The 20,055-nt window shown below is 39.5% G+C and overlaps 1 protein-coding gene across 1 annotated transcript in view; it reads right to left on the bottom strand.

Moving 5' to 3' along the window:
- cadpsa (Ca2+-dependent activator protein for secretion a) overlaps positions 1–20,055 on the bottom strand; it is a 378,183-nt gene that overhangs the window by 159,982 nt on the left and 198,146 nt on the right. Inside the window, exons 14-17 of the mRNA XM_039611943.1 lie at positions 11,676–11,777; positions 11,522–11,585; positions 10,884–11,007; positions 5,460–5,528 (exon numbers count right to left, since the gene is read on the bottom strand). Coding sequence (XP_039467877.1) covers positions 5,460–5,528; positions 10,884–11,007; positions 11,522–11,585; positions 11,676–11,777 — 359 coding nt within the window. The remainder of the gene's footprint in view (positions 1–5,459; positions 5,529–10,883; positions 11,008–11,521; positions 11,586–11,675; positions 11,778–20,055) is intronic.

Below are 20,055 nucleotides of genomic sequence, written 5' to 3'. Positions count from 1 at the left end.
CACAAAAACATTGACTAGTTTCAAACAGTTTTGATAACTTTCATTATTAAATATCTTCACTTATTGAAATATAAAAACCTTGTTTTGAAAATGTAAAACAGATTTGAATTGGACTATTTAGACATTGTAAATCAAGCATTTCATTATTCATCCATCTCAATCTAAACTAATGAAGCATTCATTGTAATGTCAGAGAGTTTGCAGATGTCTTAACACCATTTTTATTAACATATTCTTGGTCGCATACTTTAACTGTAATGACAAAGATGCGCAACAGCGGAACAATAAGCACTCAGATGAGTTGTGTTGTGTTTACATTTCTAAACCATAAAAGTCAGTCCAACCCAAATAAATGGGTAGGACTGCGCCAGGATACCGGTCCATACTGGTCCGTTGAGGCCTGGGATAAGAATGACAGTGCTGTTGGATAAAAGAGTGCCAGTGGAAACTGTGCTACTGTCGGCTAAGAACATGCATTGCATATTTAGATTCAGCAAGAGAGAAGGAAAGGTGGGATTTGAAGGTAATAATAGGGGCTTCACATCTAAAGACTATGACTGGTAAAGGGAGTGAGCTGGCTGATGTATTGGAGAGAACAACAGTAGATATATTGTGTGTGCTGGAGACCGGGTGGAAGGCCAGGAGCACTGGAGATGGATTCAAACTGTTCTATTATAGATACCAAAATTGAGTATGAGTAATGTTGAAGCAAGAGTATGGGGAGAGTGTTGTGGAGGAGATTAGAATGTCAGAAAGGATCATGAGTTTGAAGCTGGGAATCAAAGGGGTAATGTTGAATAGTGTCAGCGCTTATGCCCCACAAGTTGGATGTCAAAAGAGAGAGAGGAATTCTGGAGTATGCTGGATGAAGTGGTAGAGCATGTTCTCAGGGGGGAAGATTGGTGATTGGAGGAGATTTTAATGGACATTTGGGTGAAGGGAACAGATGTGATGATGAGCTGTTGGTAAGTATTGTGTTAAGGGGAGCAATGCAGAAAGACAAACAGTAATGGATTTTGCAAAAAAGGATGAAAATAGTTTTGACAAACACGTACTGCAGGATAGAGAAAAAAAACATCAGATGCTATTTAAGGTATTAAACGGAAAGTGAGGATGAACCAAGGATTTTGAATTTGAAGAAGGAAGACTATTGTACAGAGTTCAAGGAGTTGAGAAAGCCTCTGGGTGGTAGGGAAGAGTTACCAGATGCCTGGTACAGCTGAAGTGGTGAGGGAAACTGCCAAAGAGTTGTTTGGTGTATCCTCTGGAAATATAAGTGCAGTAAAGTATTCAAAGGAGGATGTTAGCAAAGAATTGGTGGGAGAATCAAAGGAAAAGATTTATGATGAGTTGTTTGTGTGGCCAAACACTAAGGAAAATAAAAAGGGCTATTATCAATTGACAGGGCAGAGAGATTGAGTTGGGAGGGGTGGTTAATGACAGACATGGATACATACTAATGTGTAAAAAGAATATGTTGAAGATGGAAGGAGGACTTTGAGGAGGTGATGATTGCAGAACATGAGAGCAGAAAACAGATGGAGGACAGCTAGTGAATCAGGAAGTGCAGAAGATTAGCAAGAAGGAAGTGGGGGTAGCTGCGAAGAGGATGAAGGATGGAAAAGTGGCTGACAGATGACACACATGGATATTTAGAGAGAAGGCAGTGGACTGCTTAACCATATTGTTTAACACATCTTGTAGGGTGACAAGATGCCTGAGGAATTGAGGAGAAATGTACAAATACCGATGTTAAAGAACAGCAGTGATATGGAGAGCTGTAGGAACTACAGAAGGATAAAGTTCATGAGCCATACCATGATGCTATGGGAAGAGTTGTTGGAGCTAACCTAAGAAAACAGGTGATAATCAGTGAGAAGCGTATGGGTTAATGCTGAGAAAGAGCATTAGAGATGCAATATTTGCCCTGAAAATGTTGATGGAGAAGAAAAGGAAAAGTCGGAAGGACTTCACTGTGTCTTTGGGGATCTACAGAAAGCAGTGCAAAAACAGGAACTGTGACACTGCATGAGAAAGTCAGGAATAGGTGAGAAAGACGTGTATGAGGACTGCAAAATAATGATGAGGTATGCAGTAGGAAGAACAGATGGGATTAAGGTGGGGGTCAGGGATCAGCTCTGCAGCCCTTCATGTTTGTCATGGTGATGGACAGGTTGACAGATGAGGTTAGCAGGAGTGTCCATGAACTATGATGTTAATTGTGATGTGTAGTGAGAGTAGGGAGCAGGTGGAAGAGTGCTTGGAAAGGTAGAGGTATGCTCTGGAGAGAAGAGGAATGGAAGAAGCAAGACCAGGATATGTGAATGAGAGGGAGAAATGTGGAAAGATCAACACACAAGTAGTAAAGAAAGTGAAAGTAGATGAGTTTAAATAGCTGTGACCAACAATCCAAAGTAATGGACAGTCGAGATAAAAACAAATAGAATGCAGGCAGGTGAAGTGCTTGGAGACACGGTGGTCTTCAGGGTGACTTCAGTCAGTGGTTTTACTAAGGTACACCTTAACAAGCTGCGCAAATAACGCATATTCCTCAGGAGAGAATCTACTTAAAACATGCTGACACATTTTAAGTAGATTATTTATTATTATGTAACTTGGTTAATCAGCAGTGAGCTCCCAGCAACCCTTGCTGTTGACCTTGATCATCATTTCTTCATTTGGCCTCTTTGCATCACCACTGTCTATTTTAAATCGAGCAAATGCGTTTGAAGATGCACTTCCGTCACATCTTAAAGAATGAATTAGAAAATTATCTGTTACATGGGCACATTAATGTTTAATTAATGATTAATGATTAATGTTTTAAGTCAGGCTTGAAAAACTGAAAACTTGTTGACCTTAAAATATAAAATATACTAACAGAAAGCAATTGTTCCCTCATTTCTCACTCATTGCAATGACTCCTGAGCTTACTAGTGGTGTGAAACATCTTAAAATGACTGTCTTTGTTTAGCACACAGTTCCTTTTCTTCTGTCGTGCTTTCCCGATAAATATTTTATTATTTGATTTTTGTACCATTTCAGCTGAGGCAATCCATAATCTTGCTCCACAGTATCTCTATGAACTTCTGCATGTCAAAAGACCCATTCATACTGTCCGACATCTTTAACAGTGACTCTCTCTCCACTTTCAAATTCCATCTCAAAATGCACCTCTTTAAACTCATTACAAATTTACAGGTGGAAGATGATTTTTGCTTTTTCTTATGGATTTTAATGCTTCTGTGTAAGGTGACTGTTTTGCAAGGCACCTAAAATAATATTTATTATTTAATATTTTTATTTAACTGGCACTTACTGGATGTTTTCTCTATCTCAAAGCATTTTTTGGTGTGGGAGATTGTGCACCCCTGCCTACTCACTACTATGTGAAAGGGTTATCTCCAAAGCTGAAGAAGTTATTATCAAAAAGAGAAAGTGAGTGCGGACTGTCCCATCATTTGAAAACACTGCAACAGTTTTAATATAAACATTGCAAATCCCAGTTTGTTTGTTTTTGTTTCCCTTTTTTACATAAATTAACCTCCTCAATGAATGAACAACACAAAATCAATCATAGTTTTTTTCTAGTCCTGCCAGAGATTTCCACGCTGACATCATTGCTTGAAATGACAAAAGGTTTCGACCTACAGGAGCAGGAGTTGTCTTGTGTTAATGAACAAAATATAAACCATTATTTCGTCCAAAACGGCAGATGAAAACAAAATCTAGCCAACTCACTACTTAGGCAGCAAACAGTGCAAACAGAAAACAGTATGACAGAGCAAAGACCTAAGACAAATGAAGGGGTTAAATACACACATTAGGGAAATGGATTCAGGAGGATGAGGAGAGACAGCTGAAACAAACCCATGATGACGAGACAAGGAAAGTGAACTAAATCCGGTCTTTAAGTCTCACGTCACTGGCCGTGTCTGGGCTCAAACTCCGCTGCAGGTCCCAAAGTCAAATGATCACTGTGGCATAACTGAGAGTTGAAAAACTGTCTAAAGTCTTTCATCTTTAATAACATGATCAGTGTTCTGCTCTACCAGGTGTAACAATTGAGTTTAACATCCAGGCATCCATGAAAACGGAATTTATGACATTTAACGGACTTAGAAGTTAGCAGGAAGTTAGCTCGCTAGCTTCTATCTAAATACAATATAGCATGTCCTGACTGCGGGGTTTAGAAACAAATTCAAACGTACAGCTCTGCTATCACTTCCAACATAAATGAAGACAGAAAACTAAACAGCAGTGACGTTTGTAGGGTTACTGAAGTTTGGCTAGCTGGCATATAATGATGTGCTACGTGACCGCTAGCCACACAGCTATGTTAGCATAATATAAACAAGCTAACTTTTTTCCACTCGATAAAAGTTAACGTGAGTGTTCTCGGTGGTCAGGAACAAATGTAATCGCATGGCAGGATGCTGTAAACGGACCAAACTTCAGCCAGGAGAACAACTGAGATAATCCATCCACAATACGAGGTTAGTCATTCATATACTGCTGCATGGGCTGTAGTTACATCGTAAGGTTTTAAAAACTGAGCTGATTAGCAAATGATTAGCAGTAATAAAAGCCGAGGGAGTGATCAACAGTGATCACTGACTGTTTTAGGAGCTTTTTGAGATTAAATAGAAGAAAATACAAAACATTAAACATGTTAACAACACAAAAGCCATATTAAACGCAAACTACTTTAGGCCCGGAAGTAGGATTTGTCACGTCATCACTTCAAGACCGGATACTAGATACAAAGGAAAAAGACTATTACAATAAAACTGGAAATAATCAAAACACTGAGACAATGACACTAATATAGATATGAAACAGAAAACAGCACTAACAAAAAAATAAAACCTTATACACAATATTAAAAAGGAAAATATTAACTGAAACCCATTCGACAAGACCAATAACTCAGACTAAAGAGAATGATCAAGAATACACAAGCTAGCTAAGAACCCAACGGAGCATTAAATGATAATGAAGAATGCAAAAGTTGAAACCTGAAATATAATGAGCCATAATGATGACTCACTCTTCCTTATTCTTCCTGACACTTAGTTTGAAATTCACCAGATTGTCTTGACCAGAACTGACAAGATACACTTTTAAAAACAGCTAGATTTGGGGGTCTTCCTTGCCTGAACCATGGCCTTAAGAACTTATTTTACTTAATTTACACATAAGCAAAGTAAAAATGCATTCAAATTGCAGACAGACAGAACTGGTGGTTTCAGGCAGTACAGAAAAGAAGATTACAGAAAGACTAGAAAGTATTTTAGTGATAAACAAGGGCTTGGAGCACAGTGTAACAATCAGTGTTACAGACCAAAACAACGACAGAGATGACAAAAATTTGAGGTTGCTTCTGGTGGTTTACGTGCATACTGACTGTAACAAGAAGAAAAAAAAAAATAATTGAGGCTGGGGAGGAAGGTACTCACGAATCGTTAAATCCATCACTTGAGAGGCCAAGCAGAAGACAGGATGCTCATACATCTCTCTCTTTTTCCCTATAGAGAAAGAGGCAGGATACCGAGGCATGCGAAAGGCCAGGGTCAGAACGAACGAGCATAATGGTCACTAGGGTTTGACTAATAGAAAGTTTTTTGCTACCACTACCTCATAAGAAACAAGAAAATCAGAACTTTAACCACACATTATATTAAAAGGTACAATGTGTATCATTGTGAAATTTGTACATGAAACTATGTTTAGGAGATTTTAAGAGGTTAAAAGCTTTAAGGGACTTCCTGTAGTTTTTGTTTTGCAAATTGATTTCATTTTTTATGTGCTTATAATATAAATATAAATAATATAAATGGGTAGCAAGGTGGTGAAGTGGATTGAACATGTCCATTGCATGTGCAAATTTCCTCCCACAGCTCTTGTTAGGCAGTTCTAAATGGACTGAAGGTGTGCATGGCTGCTTGTCTTTCTGTATTGAAGTATCTGTATGACTGCAATGAACTGATGATCTTTCAGGCTTTGCCAAGCCTCAGATGTCAGCAGGAATAAGTTCTCTATCATATCGACACTGTCTCTCCACTCCATGTGGATACTTCTTTATGACACTCAGCTAGTCCCGGTCACACCCTACCGCTTACATATAAAATAACGTTTGATCGCCACTTGAGAGGGAGCGTGTGTGACAGTTTATGTGTGTAGTACTTGTCTGGTACTGTGTGATGGTGTTTTGTGTGTGTAGCTGTTGTGTCCGCTCTGTTGGGAGCCTTTTTCGGCAGCCTCCCTGGATGCTGCCATCCCCTAGCGCCTAACAAAAAGCGCCTAGCACCTAACTGTTCCCATGGCGTATTGCCTGGAGTCTCGTGGGTTCACACGGCCAGGGGTCCTCGCTGCGGCTCTCACCGAGCAAGTGAGTTTTTCCAGCCATTGTAGGTGTCCGGCTCTTCCCCCAGTTTAATTGTTGCCCACACGCTTATTGCACGGGGTTAATGCACCAGTCAGACCTCGCTGTGTCTGATATATCAGCTTGCCTGGGAGAGTTCTTCAGCCTGCACCGCGAACTTCCAGTCTGGCATATTGCCCCCGTGTCATGGGTTTTACGCGACCAGTGGGGCCCCACTCGCTAGCTCTGTGAGCTAAAGATTCCTGTCCGTAAGCGAGTGCCTCGCTTTGCGAGCTCACTCTTGCCACTCCCTTACCACCCCTGTGTTACACCAGAGTATTGCGGCCCCATAACGTGCCATAAATCTGCTGAGTGCAGTATTTCCATGCCATTGGAGGATGGGCATGATAGATGCTAGATAGACTGATAGATTTTATGCCTCAGCTCTCAACATGCCATACTAGCCAGGGAAACTCCACAGTACTGCTTAGACTGTTTTATTTTGGCAGCACGGACCCCCCACAAACTAAGTGGGGAGGCTTCACTCCGTCCTCTCCTCTGACGAGTCCCACCTATCCCCTGGAGATAGAGGCCTTTCGCAGACGTGACACTTGCACACAGGGGAGACAGGAGAGGATGTGGAGCCAAGGGTCAGCCATCCTTCAGCTGGCCCCCTCCCCCCTGACATCTTTTTGGGGCTGCACCTGAAATTCAAAAGGGCAGGCTGGAACCATCTCAGGTGACAGCTTTTATTGGGCATGTTTCTGAACTTCGTCAGAGGCTCAGAATTAGGTCTTTTGTGCATGCCTAGACCACTTCAGCCTCCACTCTCTACTGAGCCGGGGGCTGTGCCTCTGCCTCATGGGTCTGATGGCTGCCACTGTTCAGGTGAGTGGGTGCTGTCCAAAGGGCTGTGGAGTTATTGGCCGCTGGACCATCCCTGGGTGCCTGGGGCAGTCGAGGCATTTTCTGCAGGCCACTGATGTGAACTTTTCTGATAAAATAATTAGAAACAGACTTCATGAGGGTAGCCCATTAGATATCAGGTTGAAATCCTTGGAACGTTTGTCAGACCCAATGCTGCTGCACTCAGTCCTAGGTTGCTCCTGGTGCATGACATGCGCATGTATCATATGGGAAGAGCATGCATGCACGTAGTTTTAGGAGGATGAAGGAACTGATACCATAGACTGGCCCCCAAGCTTGCCAGACCAAAATCCAATAGAAGACCCCTAACACACTATATTTTCAGTCCATCCAGTACCACCAGGTTGCATCTGAGACCCTCCAGGACCACAATCTGTTGTCTCATTAGGAGTATGCCTTCTCATCAGGAGCAAGTACATGTTGGTCATTCAAACAACTGAGTCTCGCTTTAAGTTGCTACATGAACTTTCAGCAACATGGACTAGTCTGCCGCATGACTTTTTTTGGTTGATTTATGAGTGTCTTTGAAATGAGCCTTTTGTAGGATGATAATTTGCATTTCCATATGTAGCATTATGTAATTTTTCCACTGAAATCTAATTTGTTTTCAAAGCATTTCTTTAATTTTTTTGAGCAGTATTCTACTGTATCATAGGGCATTTTCACACCTGTAGTTCATTTAGGCTACATCCACACTACCCTGGATAGATTTGAAAACGGCGTTTTCGTCTGAAAACGCTCCGCGTCCACACTATCGTTTTCAGTCATTTTCACAGAGCTGTGCGTCCACATTGAAATGACAAAAACACGCTTATGTTCCAGTCGTGCGCATGTGCAAAAGCGAGTGAGAATTAAAGAATTTGAAGAAAAGCTGTCTGGACCTTGTACAAACTGATATTAATCTTTTTTAGGGCTGTCAAAATTGAGAGCAAACAAAACAACCACTGTATAATGCACTCCGCTATCTTTGTTTAATTGGTCACATGACTGCATCACATGACTAAAATGCGCCATCGTTTTAGAAAGTCTGTGTTTTCAAGCATCCACACTGCGACGGGACAGCTGTGTTTTGAAATGTATGCGTTTTCGAGAGCATTTCCAAAACGCTGTGTTTTTCCTTGAGGAAAGCGCCGTCTCAGTGTGGACGGGAGGCCAAAACGGAGAGAAAATGATGCGTTTTCAAACGAAAACGCATTAGTGTGGACGTAGCCTTACTCTGGTCTGAATCAGTTGATGAGGTTGTAGTCAGTTTTAACTTTTCCCCATATTTGGGTTTGTTTTAACTCAGAGAAAAATCCAAATGAGTCAAAATGCGTCATTACAAACCACGTGAGAAGATTTCAGTCTGCTTATTCACCAGATGTGTCTGGAGTGGAAGCAACAAAAATAAATGCAGGAAAAAGGTCTTGTATTCTATTTGAACACGAATTTACATTCATTTCACAGGTAGTTACTAGCCTATACAGACCTTTGCACATCTAAAATACCTTGTGTTGTAGTGTGTGTGGAGTATGCACCCGAAATATAAACACTAAAAACAGTACGATGTGACAAAGAACTAAGGAAACTGAGGGCTTGAACACACACGAGGTAATCAGGGAGATGGAACACACCAGGGAACACATCTGAACTAAATCAAGGAAATGAGACAGAGGGAAGAAAAACTAAAAATAATGCATTTAGGACAAAGACTAACAATATAAAACAGGAAACAAACACTGACTAAGACTACGACACATAAACTGGACATAGACAAAAAGTAAACCACATAAGGATCATGAAACCTTGCCACATTCTCGAATACAAAGCATATGTACAGGAACCTTTTTTTTTTTTTTTTTAGTTCAAACTGGTTACAACTGGTTGTTGTACATTGTAAACCAACTCCTCTGGTGTTCATTTGGAACCGTGCCGAGACCACCTCCTCCAGAGTGCAGTTGTTTTGGTCCAAGTGCAATTACTGTGTTCATATCTGCCCAATCGAATCACACCAAAGGGCAAACACAAACCAGAGTTAATTTGAATGAATTACACACCGCATGTGTGAAAACACCCTTAAATTTAAATCAGTTAATTCCTTGTCTTACGTGTATTACATGCATGTATTCAAACATGCCAGTATGAGTCTGTTAGAGTTAAATGTCATGTACAAAAAAAATAATGATATCTGTTCCTGAAACAGAGAAAATATTGGTGCTGTATATGTAAAGTCTATTTCAGAAGAAAAAAAAAGCTATAATGAATATCAATAAATATTAAATGGTTACAGTTACAGTTACATTGCATTAGGCTTTGGCATAAAAAACAACAACAAAAAGCTTCAATAACTATGTAATACATAAAAAATTCAGGCCTTCATGACAAAATGAAGGATAAGATAAGAAGACTCAAAAAGTTACTTGGTTGAGTGACGAAACATATGTTATGTCACGATAAACAGAATCAACTTTTTGGGACATAGCAGCTTACTAGCAGCTAACTTTGGTTTGGACTACATCTATAATCCTAATGTCAAAGGTTTAAGGTCACACATATAGTAAGTGAAAAAGATATCAAATTTACATATTCACATGTCGAATCTGAAGATTTATCACACATTAAAAGAGGTTCATGTTCTAACACAGTTAATGAGTCACTGTTTTAGGGGCCCACAGAATGCTTGTGGCTAGTAAAGAAAACTTAGATGAGGCAAGAAACAAAAATGAAATAAAATCCTGGCACAAGGGACAGTCTCGTCATGTCTTACTGGCCCACCTGCTTTAAAACAGAGGTTAAATAAAAGTAGAAAAGGCCAATAGATAAGGAAAACAGAAGAGTTAGTGTGGAAGTCATCAGAACACAATATAACCCAGAACAGGAAACAAGGAGAATCTTCTCAGTTACCAGGCAAGTCAAAGGTAAACCAGGACTCGGCTGAACAAGAAGCTGAAGCATGGTGGAAGAAGTCAGCAAGACAGAATTGAATGCATTTTTACTGTAATTATCATAGTTTAAAAAAAAAGATGAAGAAAAACTAAATGGCTGCTGTCATTTAAAGTACTGGCATGCAGTTTTGCTTGATTTTATCCATCTGAATTCTTCTGCATTTTGCATATAGTGTATTAGACATTATTTGAAATGTTGTTCTAGCATTTCAAATAAAATCTATAGAGAAATAGACCCATGACTTTGGTTTGTCACTGTTTGTGTTTATTCATTTGGTGAAAATATTTACTACTTTTGCATTTCAATTTTCTGTGTTTTACAAGCTTACTAACCATTCTCATATACTGTCACCATGATTTTAAATAACCTCCCCACTAATACTAGAAAATCCCCTCAGCACTTCAAATCTTTCCCATCTGGTTCTGCATACCATATTCACTGGCATTTGTTTGGCAAGCTACGCCAGGGGAATTTGGCAAGGTATGCAATGTCTATAACTGTTATGTGTTCTTCATTTGGATATATCTATATGACAGTTCCCATAAGACGGAAATGGACTTTCCAAAAGACAATAAACGTTACAGCAACCTACTACCCTTATTATTACAGCTACCTCTAGTACTATATCAAGATTGCGTTTGCACAAAGGAGCAGAGTAATAACGTACCTTCCAGTTTTGCATACTCTGACAGACGCTGGTAATTGACCTGAGCTGCCTGCTCCAAACACTTACGGATCACACCTTTGACTTCCTCTTGTGGGACTGGGGTGACAATATCTTTCATTAAAACCTTATACAAAAGACACAGCAAAATTATTGTTATTTATTTATTGTTGCAGTAATTTTAAATAAAAGATGTAAATAAATATTGTAAAAATATATCCTCAGGCTTAAATGACAACATTACTCTATAGCCTCCATATGCCCCATTATTTCTTTAGATTTAGTTGTCCTCATGTTAAGAGTTTTAAGACTTTTAATTATTGTTGTTTCATTTGGTTTTGGCACGGAAATATTATCATTAGTTTCAAGAAAAGATGACAGTTTGAGCTAATGTTTGAAGTTAGTTAGAGAGCAGAATTAAGCAGGTTTCATTTTGCTCTGCATTGTTTGTTATAAAAATTAACTAACTCTTTCCCTCCAGTAAATTAACCCTGACAAAGCTACAAGTAGTAGCAAAATCAACAATGATAAAAAAATGTGTAGTGCAGTATTGTATGACTGGACGCATAGTCATTCCAAAAGAGCCACCAAAAACAGGTAGGATCAGTCTTATGTTTTATCCTGTGCTACAAATATCTTACCCTTTCAAGAAGGGACAGAGTTGCCTTCAATGCCCCTTCAGGCCTTCCAAATGGAAAACAGTACCTGTTCAAAAAAGAGGTTTGGGGTTTTTTTCAACTTTCAACAGACCAATAGGGCAATGTGTCATTGTGTAGTTGGTGCAATGGGTCCTACCGGAAGTGTGTAATCTGGTTTTCAAGAAGCACCCGTAGCCTCTCCTTGATTTCCTCAAAGCGCTCTTTCTCCTCAACAGTGACTGTGCCGATACCATCGGGCCTGAAACACAGAAGCATTTGAAAAAAATGCACTCAAAGTTTCTATTGAACCTTTCACCACAAATGTCAAAATACCCACATTTTTCACAGATGATGTTAGCATTTGCTTATACCTCAGATTTCGATCTAACATATAATTCATACTTTTAAAAAACTGATAACTTTTTTAATAAAGGAAACAGAAACATTACTTACTTTTATTAATTGAAATGTAAAATGCATTTATTCCGTTATTTATTAAAACTGTGCTGTTGAAAATTAAATTAATCACTCCATAAAAAATCAACATAATCTGAAAAAAGTTTCAGTTTGCCCCCTTGAGTATGAGTTACAGTCTATCAGAGCACATGGGGTGGGCCAACATTTCTTTGTAGAGCCTTCATAATGTCTTACATATAGGAGCTTGCCACATCATCCAACAACAAACCAGGATCAAGTAGTTGTGCCTATAACCGAAGCAGGGATTGTAAGTGGAGGCATTCATGCTGAGATGGTTTCATATTGCAGTATTTTAGATTAATGAAATTATTCAAATATGCAAAATTTATATAAAGTATTCAACATGTAGATTCACATAAACAAAACATTTGTTTTTGTGGTGATCTTTAGTTTAATCATCGGCAAAGCACTTGGTGAATCCATGACTACGTTATTCACCTGTTATGTTATTAACTAACAGTTTTTCCTCAATAACCTCAAATTACTGGTTATTGATAGAAACTAAAGTTATTATACGTGAATTTTAGTCTCCGTATTTTTTCTGTTTCTGCTTTCCTTTACATTCTTTTTTCAATTTCTCTATAGAAAAGAGGTACATTTTTAAGTGTTGTAGTTATCTGTCTCTCTTCTATTGTTAATAACCTTGTTCTCACCATTTTTGTATCAAAACACCACTTTCTGCAGTGAAATAATGTTCAACTGATGCTCAAGAGGGTATGGTATGACAGTGTGTTCCAACACTGCATTTATGCAGACAGAGGGGCTGTAAGTAATCCAGAAAAGTTGGAACACCTGTAGGACTTAGTAGCACCAGCTTTCAAGGCTTGATCAACCTCCATTGCTGAATTGTTAAACTATTTTGTGTTCCCTGAAAAAGGCCTTTTCATATAATTATGAAATGTCCATTATTTTTTAATTTTGGGTAACCTTACCTGTTTTTTTAAACCTCTGGAAGTTACATTAACTTGTACTGCATACTAGCTAGTATGATGGAATTTCTGTACTGCTGGGCAGGTGCTATGATATTACTGATAGTGAACTTTATTTTATTCATAAGGTTAGTTATTAGAGAACGGAATCGTCTCGTATTCAGAGAAAATATTACACATTTCGTATTGAGCTGAAAAGGAATGCAGTTTGTACTTCAGCTACAATGAAAGAAAGACACAAAGCTGGAGTTATTCTGTGTCTTTACGCTGCAGCTGCCTCTTCTTCTCTCATTCTCTCAGAGCACAATATTGGAAGGTGAACCGAGAAATGAAGAAGAGTGCCAGACGGGACAATACACAATTTGTGCACAGTATGACAGAAGAGGCAGAAACAGCAGCCAAGCAGAACAACATGAGGAGAGTGTATGAGATCACCCGGACCTTGTCAGGAAAGAGTTTCAGCCCAAGTAAGCCAGTCAAGGACAAGAAAGGGAAAACCATCACAAAAGTCTTCGACAGCGTCGACAGGGAGACCTTGTGGAAACTGATGCAGCACTACGGAATCCAGAAAAAGCTCATCAACATCATCCAACAGCTTTATGAAGACTCGTCCTGCCTGATCATCCACAATGGAAAACTGACCAACCCCTTCGCAGTGAAAACCAGAGTGAGGCAAGGCTGCATGCTGTCACCAACAATCTTCCTGATCATCATGGACTGGATCATGACAAGAACCACAGAGGGCAGCAACACCGGTATCCAGTGGACCCTCACCAAACAGCTGGTGGACCTGGATTTTGCAGACGACATCAGCCTTCTGTCCCATAACCAGCAACATGCACAGTCCAAGCTTACCCGGCTCGCTGAGGAGGCAGAAAAGACCAGCCTGAAGATCAATGTCAGAAAAACGGAGGTGATGCGGCTGAACAACTGACAAGAACATCCACTGCAGCTACAGGGAGAAGACTTGGTGGAAACCAACCGCCTCGTCTACCCAGGAACCATAGTCAACAGTGATGGTGGCGCAGATGTGGGTGGCTGTAGCTCAGGTGGTAGAGCAGGTCATCTACTGATCGGAAGGTTGGTAGTTCGATTCCTGGCTTCCCCTAGTCTGCATGCCAAATATCCTTGGGCAAGATACTAACCCCAAATTGCTCTCCGATGCATCCATCGGTGTGTGAATGTTTCTTAGAAAGCACCTAGAAAAATGTGCTTGGGTGAATGCACAAGTTGTGTAAAGCGCTTTGAGTGCTCAGAAGAGAAGAAAAGCGCTATATAAGAACCAGTCCATTTACCATTTAGATGAAGACGTTAGGAGCCCGATTAACAAAGCAAGGATTGCATTCAAGACCCTGCAATCTGTCTGGAACTCCAAAGCCTTATCTCAGTGCAGCAAGATCCGCATCTTCACCACCAATGTGAAAGCAGTGCTCCTGTATGGGCCCGAGACGTGGCGGGTGACCAACACCACCACCAGCAAGATACAGATTTTCATCAACAAGTGTTTGCAACACATCCTCAACATCAGATGGCCTGAGAAGATCTTGAATACAGACCTGTGGAAGAGAACTAGCCAGAACCTGGTCAGTCAAGACATCAAGAAGAGAAAATGGGGCTGGATAGGCCACACACTTCGAAAACCATTCGACAATGTCACAAAGCAAGCACTGGACTGGAACCCACAAGGAAAAAGGAAAGTGGGGAGACCCAAACAGATGTGGAGAAGATCTGTTGAGAGCGAAGTGAAGGCCGCCGGAATGACGTGGACCCATATTACTGGATAGCTCGTTTAAATTTGACAAGCAAGTGTCTGCCGTAGTGAGGTCTAGTTTTCATCAGCTGCGCCTCATTTCTAAGGCTAAGCACTATATTCCGCATAAAGACCTGAAGAAACTTATTCACACATTCGTGACTTCCAGGTTGGATTACTGCAACTCTCTTTACATTGGCCTTTCCTCCTCCCTTCTCCTTAGATTGCAGACTGTCCAGATTGCGGCGGCACGCCTTTTGACGGGTAGCAGGAAATTTTCCTCCATCACTCCTGTTCTTGCTGGCTTGCACTGGCTGCCAGTTAAGTACCGTATTCAATTTAAAATACTACTCTTCACATACAAAATCATCAATAATTTGGCGCTGAGCTACCTCAATGAGCTTCTTAGGTTACAGACTCCAGTTACAGCACTTAGATCTGCTACCCAACTTCTTCTGGAGCAACCTCGTTCTCGGCTGAAGTCTCGGGGCAACCGTGCATTTGCTGTAGCTGCCCCAGTCTTATGGAACAATCTTCCTGTTGCTATCCGGGTGTCTGACTCTATGCCACTGTTTAAATCAGGGTTAAAGACTTATTTATTTAATCTTGCTTTTCCACCTAGTTAATATTTGGTGTGCGCTGATACATTTTTATCCGTTATGCTTGTTAACTACTTTTATGTATTATGATTGTTATGGTTTTATAATTGGTACTTGCCAGCTCCTTTTCCCTCCCATCTCCTTTTTCCCATCTTATTTTGTCAAGCAAATTGATATACCCTTGGTCAACTGGCAGTCTCAGTCATCCTGCTGGAGCTGGGATATATATAGCCATAAATGGTGTTGTACTACTAACAAGGGAGATAAGGTATTAAGTATGGCCACAGAGTCTGGATATGTTCAGACAGAAACATCTAAAAAAGCAAAGATCTGATGCCAAACAGTCAGAATACATCAAAACTCTTGCACAGTGCACCAAATCAGTGCACCAAGCAGAAGAATCTCGACAATGCCAACAATAACCACTTGAGTTGAAGGAGTGTCTAACTACACTGAAGAGTTTTGCTCAGTATATTCCAGAAAAACATGTAAATGCACAAAGGGTTGATCTCTGTGTGCATAAATGTAAGGGAAAGGGGGATTTACAATTCCTCATAATTTTATTCTTCTGCAGACATATGTTTTTCTGTTTCTTTGCAAAATCATCAATATTAGTTTTTACAATGTATGTTGTCAGTTTTTAGGTCATATGTAAACACTAAACTGCATGTGGATAAGTAACAAATTAGTATCTAGTGAATAATTATGAAATAATGTGCTGCATTACTTTTAAGAAGACTAACGCATTATTTATTTATTTATTTATTCAATTATTGATCCCAACCCTGCTGGGCTGTATTTATTTAATGGTATTGTTTGAAATATATGCTTCCTAAGATACACTGATAACCAAAAGTTAATCCCTTGGAAGATTAATTTAGGTTCTAATTTAGTCCTAGGGTAGCTCTAAATATCTATTTTCCATTTGGCTCAGTTTAAAACAGCCTCAAATAACTAATTTTAAAAGTCTTTGCAAGTTGCTATGAGTTATTACAGCTCAACTGAGCGTTTAAATCTGACACTATGCTCAAGCCTTATGTGTGAAACCAACCTAATGGTCAAATAGATTCTTTTTTTTAATTACTTGAGGACTTTTAAGTACTTGTTTTTACTCAAGTTGCTGATAAAACTGCTAATTCTTGAGTAAATGTTACATTTTCACAGAAATTCATCTTGTTTGTTAGTAGGTTTGTTTCAAAGATATAAACTGATCTTCTTGCTAAACATAGATGATGCAAATCATGATAAAAACAGATTCTTATTTCGCACATCATGTATAATTCTTATGTAAAAGTCTGGAGAAATAAATAGACTTTTTCATTTTTCTAGATTTTCATAAAATGAAAAAGATAGAAAACAAATCTATTTTCATAGATGCTGTGGATTGTCCACCTTGTATCGCACCCAAGTTGACAGGAGAAAATTACCCGTCATTTCTTGGCAGAGTGCCCAGACCTCACCAGTGACTGATGTCGATTAGATGAGACTGCTTCATGAGAAAACAACCTTTAGTTTAGTTACTTTAGTTAAGAATTATGCAAAATTGAAAGAATGAAATAAAATGGAAGATTGTGCATGGGACTATTGTGTTGTCTTTTTCATATATTGCTACATCAGATATAAACAGCTTTACGTGTGTGTGTGTGTGTGTGTGTGTGTGTGTGTGTGTGTGTGTGAGAGAGAGAGAGAGAGAGTTTATCGTTTGTGACATGGTTGGGTCTGGGTAGAGTGTGAGCAGAGTGCATGTGACAGAAGAGGCGCTGGACTGGAGCCATGACAGCATGTTGAGAAGCAGGAGACATGACACTCTTCCTCGCTCTCCCTCTTTCTCAAACTTCCATTTGACATGTCTTTCAACAGACAGCAAGAAACTGTGTGTTAGAGGGAGGTGGGGGGTACTTGCTACACTTCTTCATGAGTGCCGTGTTAGATTAAAGGATTATCAAGTTGCTCAGCAGTTCTCGTCTCATCCAAACTCCCCTTTGGTTTTATGGACATTTGAGCAGACACTAGCAGTGTGCTGCAGTCACCTGTAGGGCTCTGCTAGTGGAAAGCATGACACTGATGAGATGACTGCATGCTGTCTTTGTTGCGTTGACCTCATCATTAGTTATCTGTCAACAGTTAAAATTACTGAGCACTGTCTGGAAAAAGACAGTTACAATTGTGGTGGGCTGGAAAGAACAACAAGTAGAAAAACAATCATCATAATAAATGTGTTATTGAAATTAAAATAAAGAAATAAATAAAAAATACCAGCTTATGAACGCTTTGGAATTTGTGTGTGAGTGCTAAGCTTGCTGTTGTCCTTTGTTATGCGACTGGTGCTTAATTTTGCTGTGCGCAAGTCTAAAACCAAAATGGAGGGGAATTATCACGGCTAAATTCACTGATGAGACGCACATCACCTTTTTTACTGTGACAGAAAATAAAAGAAGGAAATTTCACACTAATTACGTCCTGAAGGGCTCTCATGTGTTTTCTCTTTCAGCCACATATCATTCCTTGGCAGCTTCCTCGTGTTTGCTTGACCTGATGATCTCACAGCTATGATGACGACAACAAGCAAATAAGCCTTCTGTGACAGACAGAAAGTTGGCAGCACTTTCACATCTGTTTTTCTGTGCAGTGATTTCCATCACAGAATCATATCTATTTGAATGTAGTGCTGCCTGGCAGCTCAAAGATCACGGACATCTATACTGATTGATCCTTGTCCTTGTTCTTTGTGCACAGTGATTGCAAAGCTAATATGATATTCAAAGTCTTTATAATGTTGCACTGATGAACATTATTCTGAAATTGTTCAGCGATTTTGTAGAGACAGTTATCTTTCCTCCGATGACTAACACCCTAATGATCTAAATACTTGATGTTCCTTCAGTTATTTCTTTTTGGTAGTACTTACTTTTCCAGCCTTTTCTTGCCCCGTCCCACGTGTTCTGATATGTGTTGCTGCCATCAAATTCAAAAGTAGCTAATATGTTTCATGAAACCGTAAAATATTTCAGTTTCTATATTTAGTTTGACATTTTTTCTGTGTTCTATTGTGAAGACAACAGGACTTTATACGATTTGCAAATCTTTACATTCTTTTTTTATATATGTTACATGGAGTACATTTTTTTCTACCAAAAAATCTCTTTATCTAAAACATTTTCAAATATGCAAAACATCTTAATAAACCTTTGCACGTCTCTGCATACACATTATCTAGATTAGTATTTACTAGTAAACATTTCTATACACTGCTACACAAAGGCTGATTATATATATGATTGAACTTAAACTCAAAACCAAAAAGTAAACTATTTTTTTGCATTGTCAGGTCTAACAATACAAGTGACATGATTGACAAGATGCCAGATGTTTCTGTGAAAACAGCTGTGTGAAAATAACTGCAAGAGTGTTCAGTTTTCTTTCAAATGTACCAATTAAACACATATACAAAATCAACTGCAGCTGAAATATTATTTATCTGTTTTAAAGACACTTCACAACAAGCTCTGGATCTGAATGGAGTTGACATTTAGCTCTACAGAAGTCAAATCCTGACTCCTTAGCAGGTGACCGGGCAGTTGCGTCTAACTTGATGCACCAACACCTCCAGGCTAGCAGGCTATTAGAAGGCAGTAGTGGTGGTGTGGTATTTATGTGTTTGGGTGGGTGGGTGAGTAAGGGTGGGGGTGGGGGGTCTGGCCTAGGATGAGGTGTGTGCATATGGGCACATGCAGCAGCAATGGCAGCAGAGACATTCGGCCATAACACATGACAACCTGTCAACATGTCATGACTCAACCTCCAGGCACGATGGCTGGACTGGCAGATTAGGTCTCTGTCTCATGTCTGTGGATGGGACTACATGAAGATATAATTATTTGGGGATTTTTTTAAAAACCTTCTCTTTCTTTAGATATTTATTCACATGCATAAACATTTTTCTATGTGTAAACTCTGTTAAGATACTAAATAAAGTGTATGAGCCTCCCATTTCTAATTCCAAAAATTCTAGCTGGTCATATTTGTCCCTGTTTTTTTTTCCCACTCTCTCTGTTAGAGTGACTGCTATCCATCTGTCCATAGTGATCAAAAAAGGCCTCAGTCCTCCGTCACTATTTGTCACAGATAGATGAAAAGATTGATAGATAGATGGATGCATACAGGAGGGTTAGTTGGAGAAATGATGCAGGTTGGAGGTGGGGGCACTGACAGACAGCCCTCCCTGACCCTTGCCCTCAGTACTGGAGTGGCCCTCGTCTATCTTTGTTTGGCTTCAGCCGCCGACAGCTGACTGTGATGTTGACAGATATGATGGCTGATCACATCACAGCAGATTAGACAGGAGGTAAATAGTGCAACTTAGATAACAGGCTAGTGGAATAACATGCAGGGAACTTGTCTGTCATAGCCCAGACAACCTTCAACAGAGGATACCGTTTAAATCAGACTAAAAAGTACACCCTCTAATTTAGTTTTATATCCCACTCTGTGAAAATTGTTTATTTGCTGGTGTCAACATCACATACAGAGATTTCACACAATCACGTCCGTTAGTATATGGAAAATGTAATTTGGCCACAGTTAATTCTGAATGAACTCATGGATGTGCTTTAAGTACTTACTCTAATTCAAGACTTTTAAAGAAAATAGTACATTAACCACTGAGGAATTAAAGCTTCTATCAGACACACCCACATCATTTTAAATTGTTTTTAATATTCGAAAAAAAAAAAGAAAAGAAAATGGAAGAGTGAGCATGAAAACAACATGCAAAATAGAAAC

The sequence above is a fragment of the Oreochromis aureus genome, linkage group 5, assembly GCF_013358895.1.
Source record: "Oreochromis aureus strain Israel breed Guangdong linkage group 5, ZZ_aureus, whole genome shotgun sequence".
NCBI classification, from domain to species: Eukaryota; Metazoa; Chordata; class Actinopteri; order Cichliformes; family Cichlidae; genus Oreochromis; species Oreochromis aureus.
Note: the sequence above shows the minus strand (reverse complement) of the source record. Positions and strands in the feature narration are given on the sequence as shown.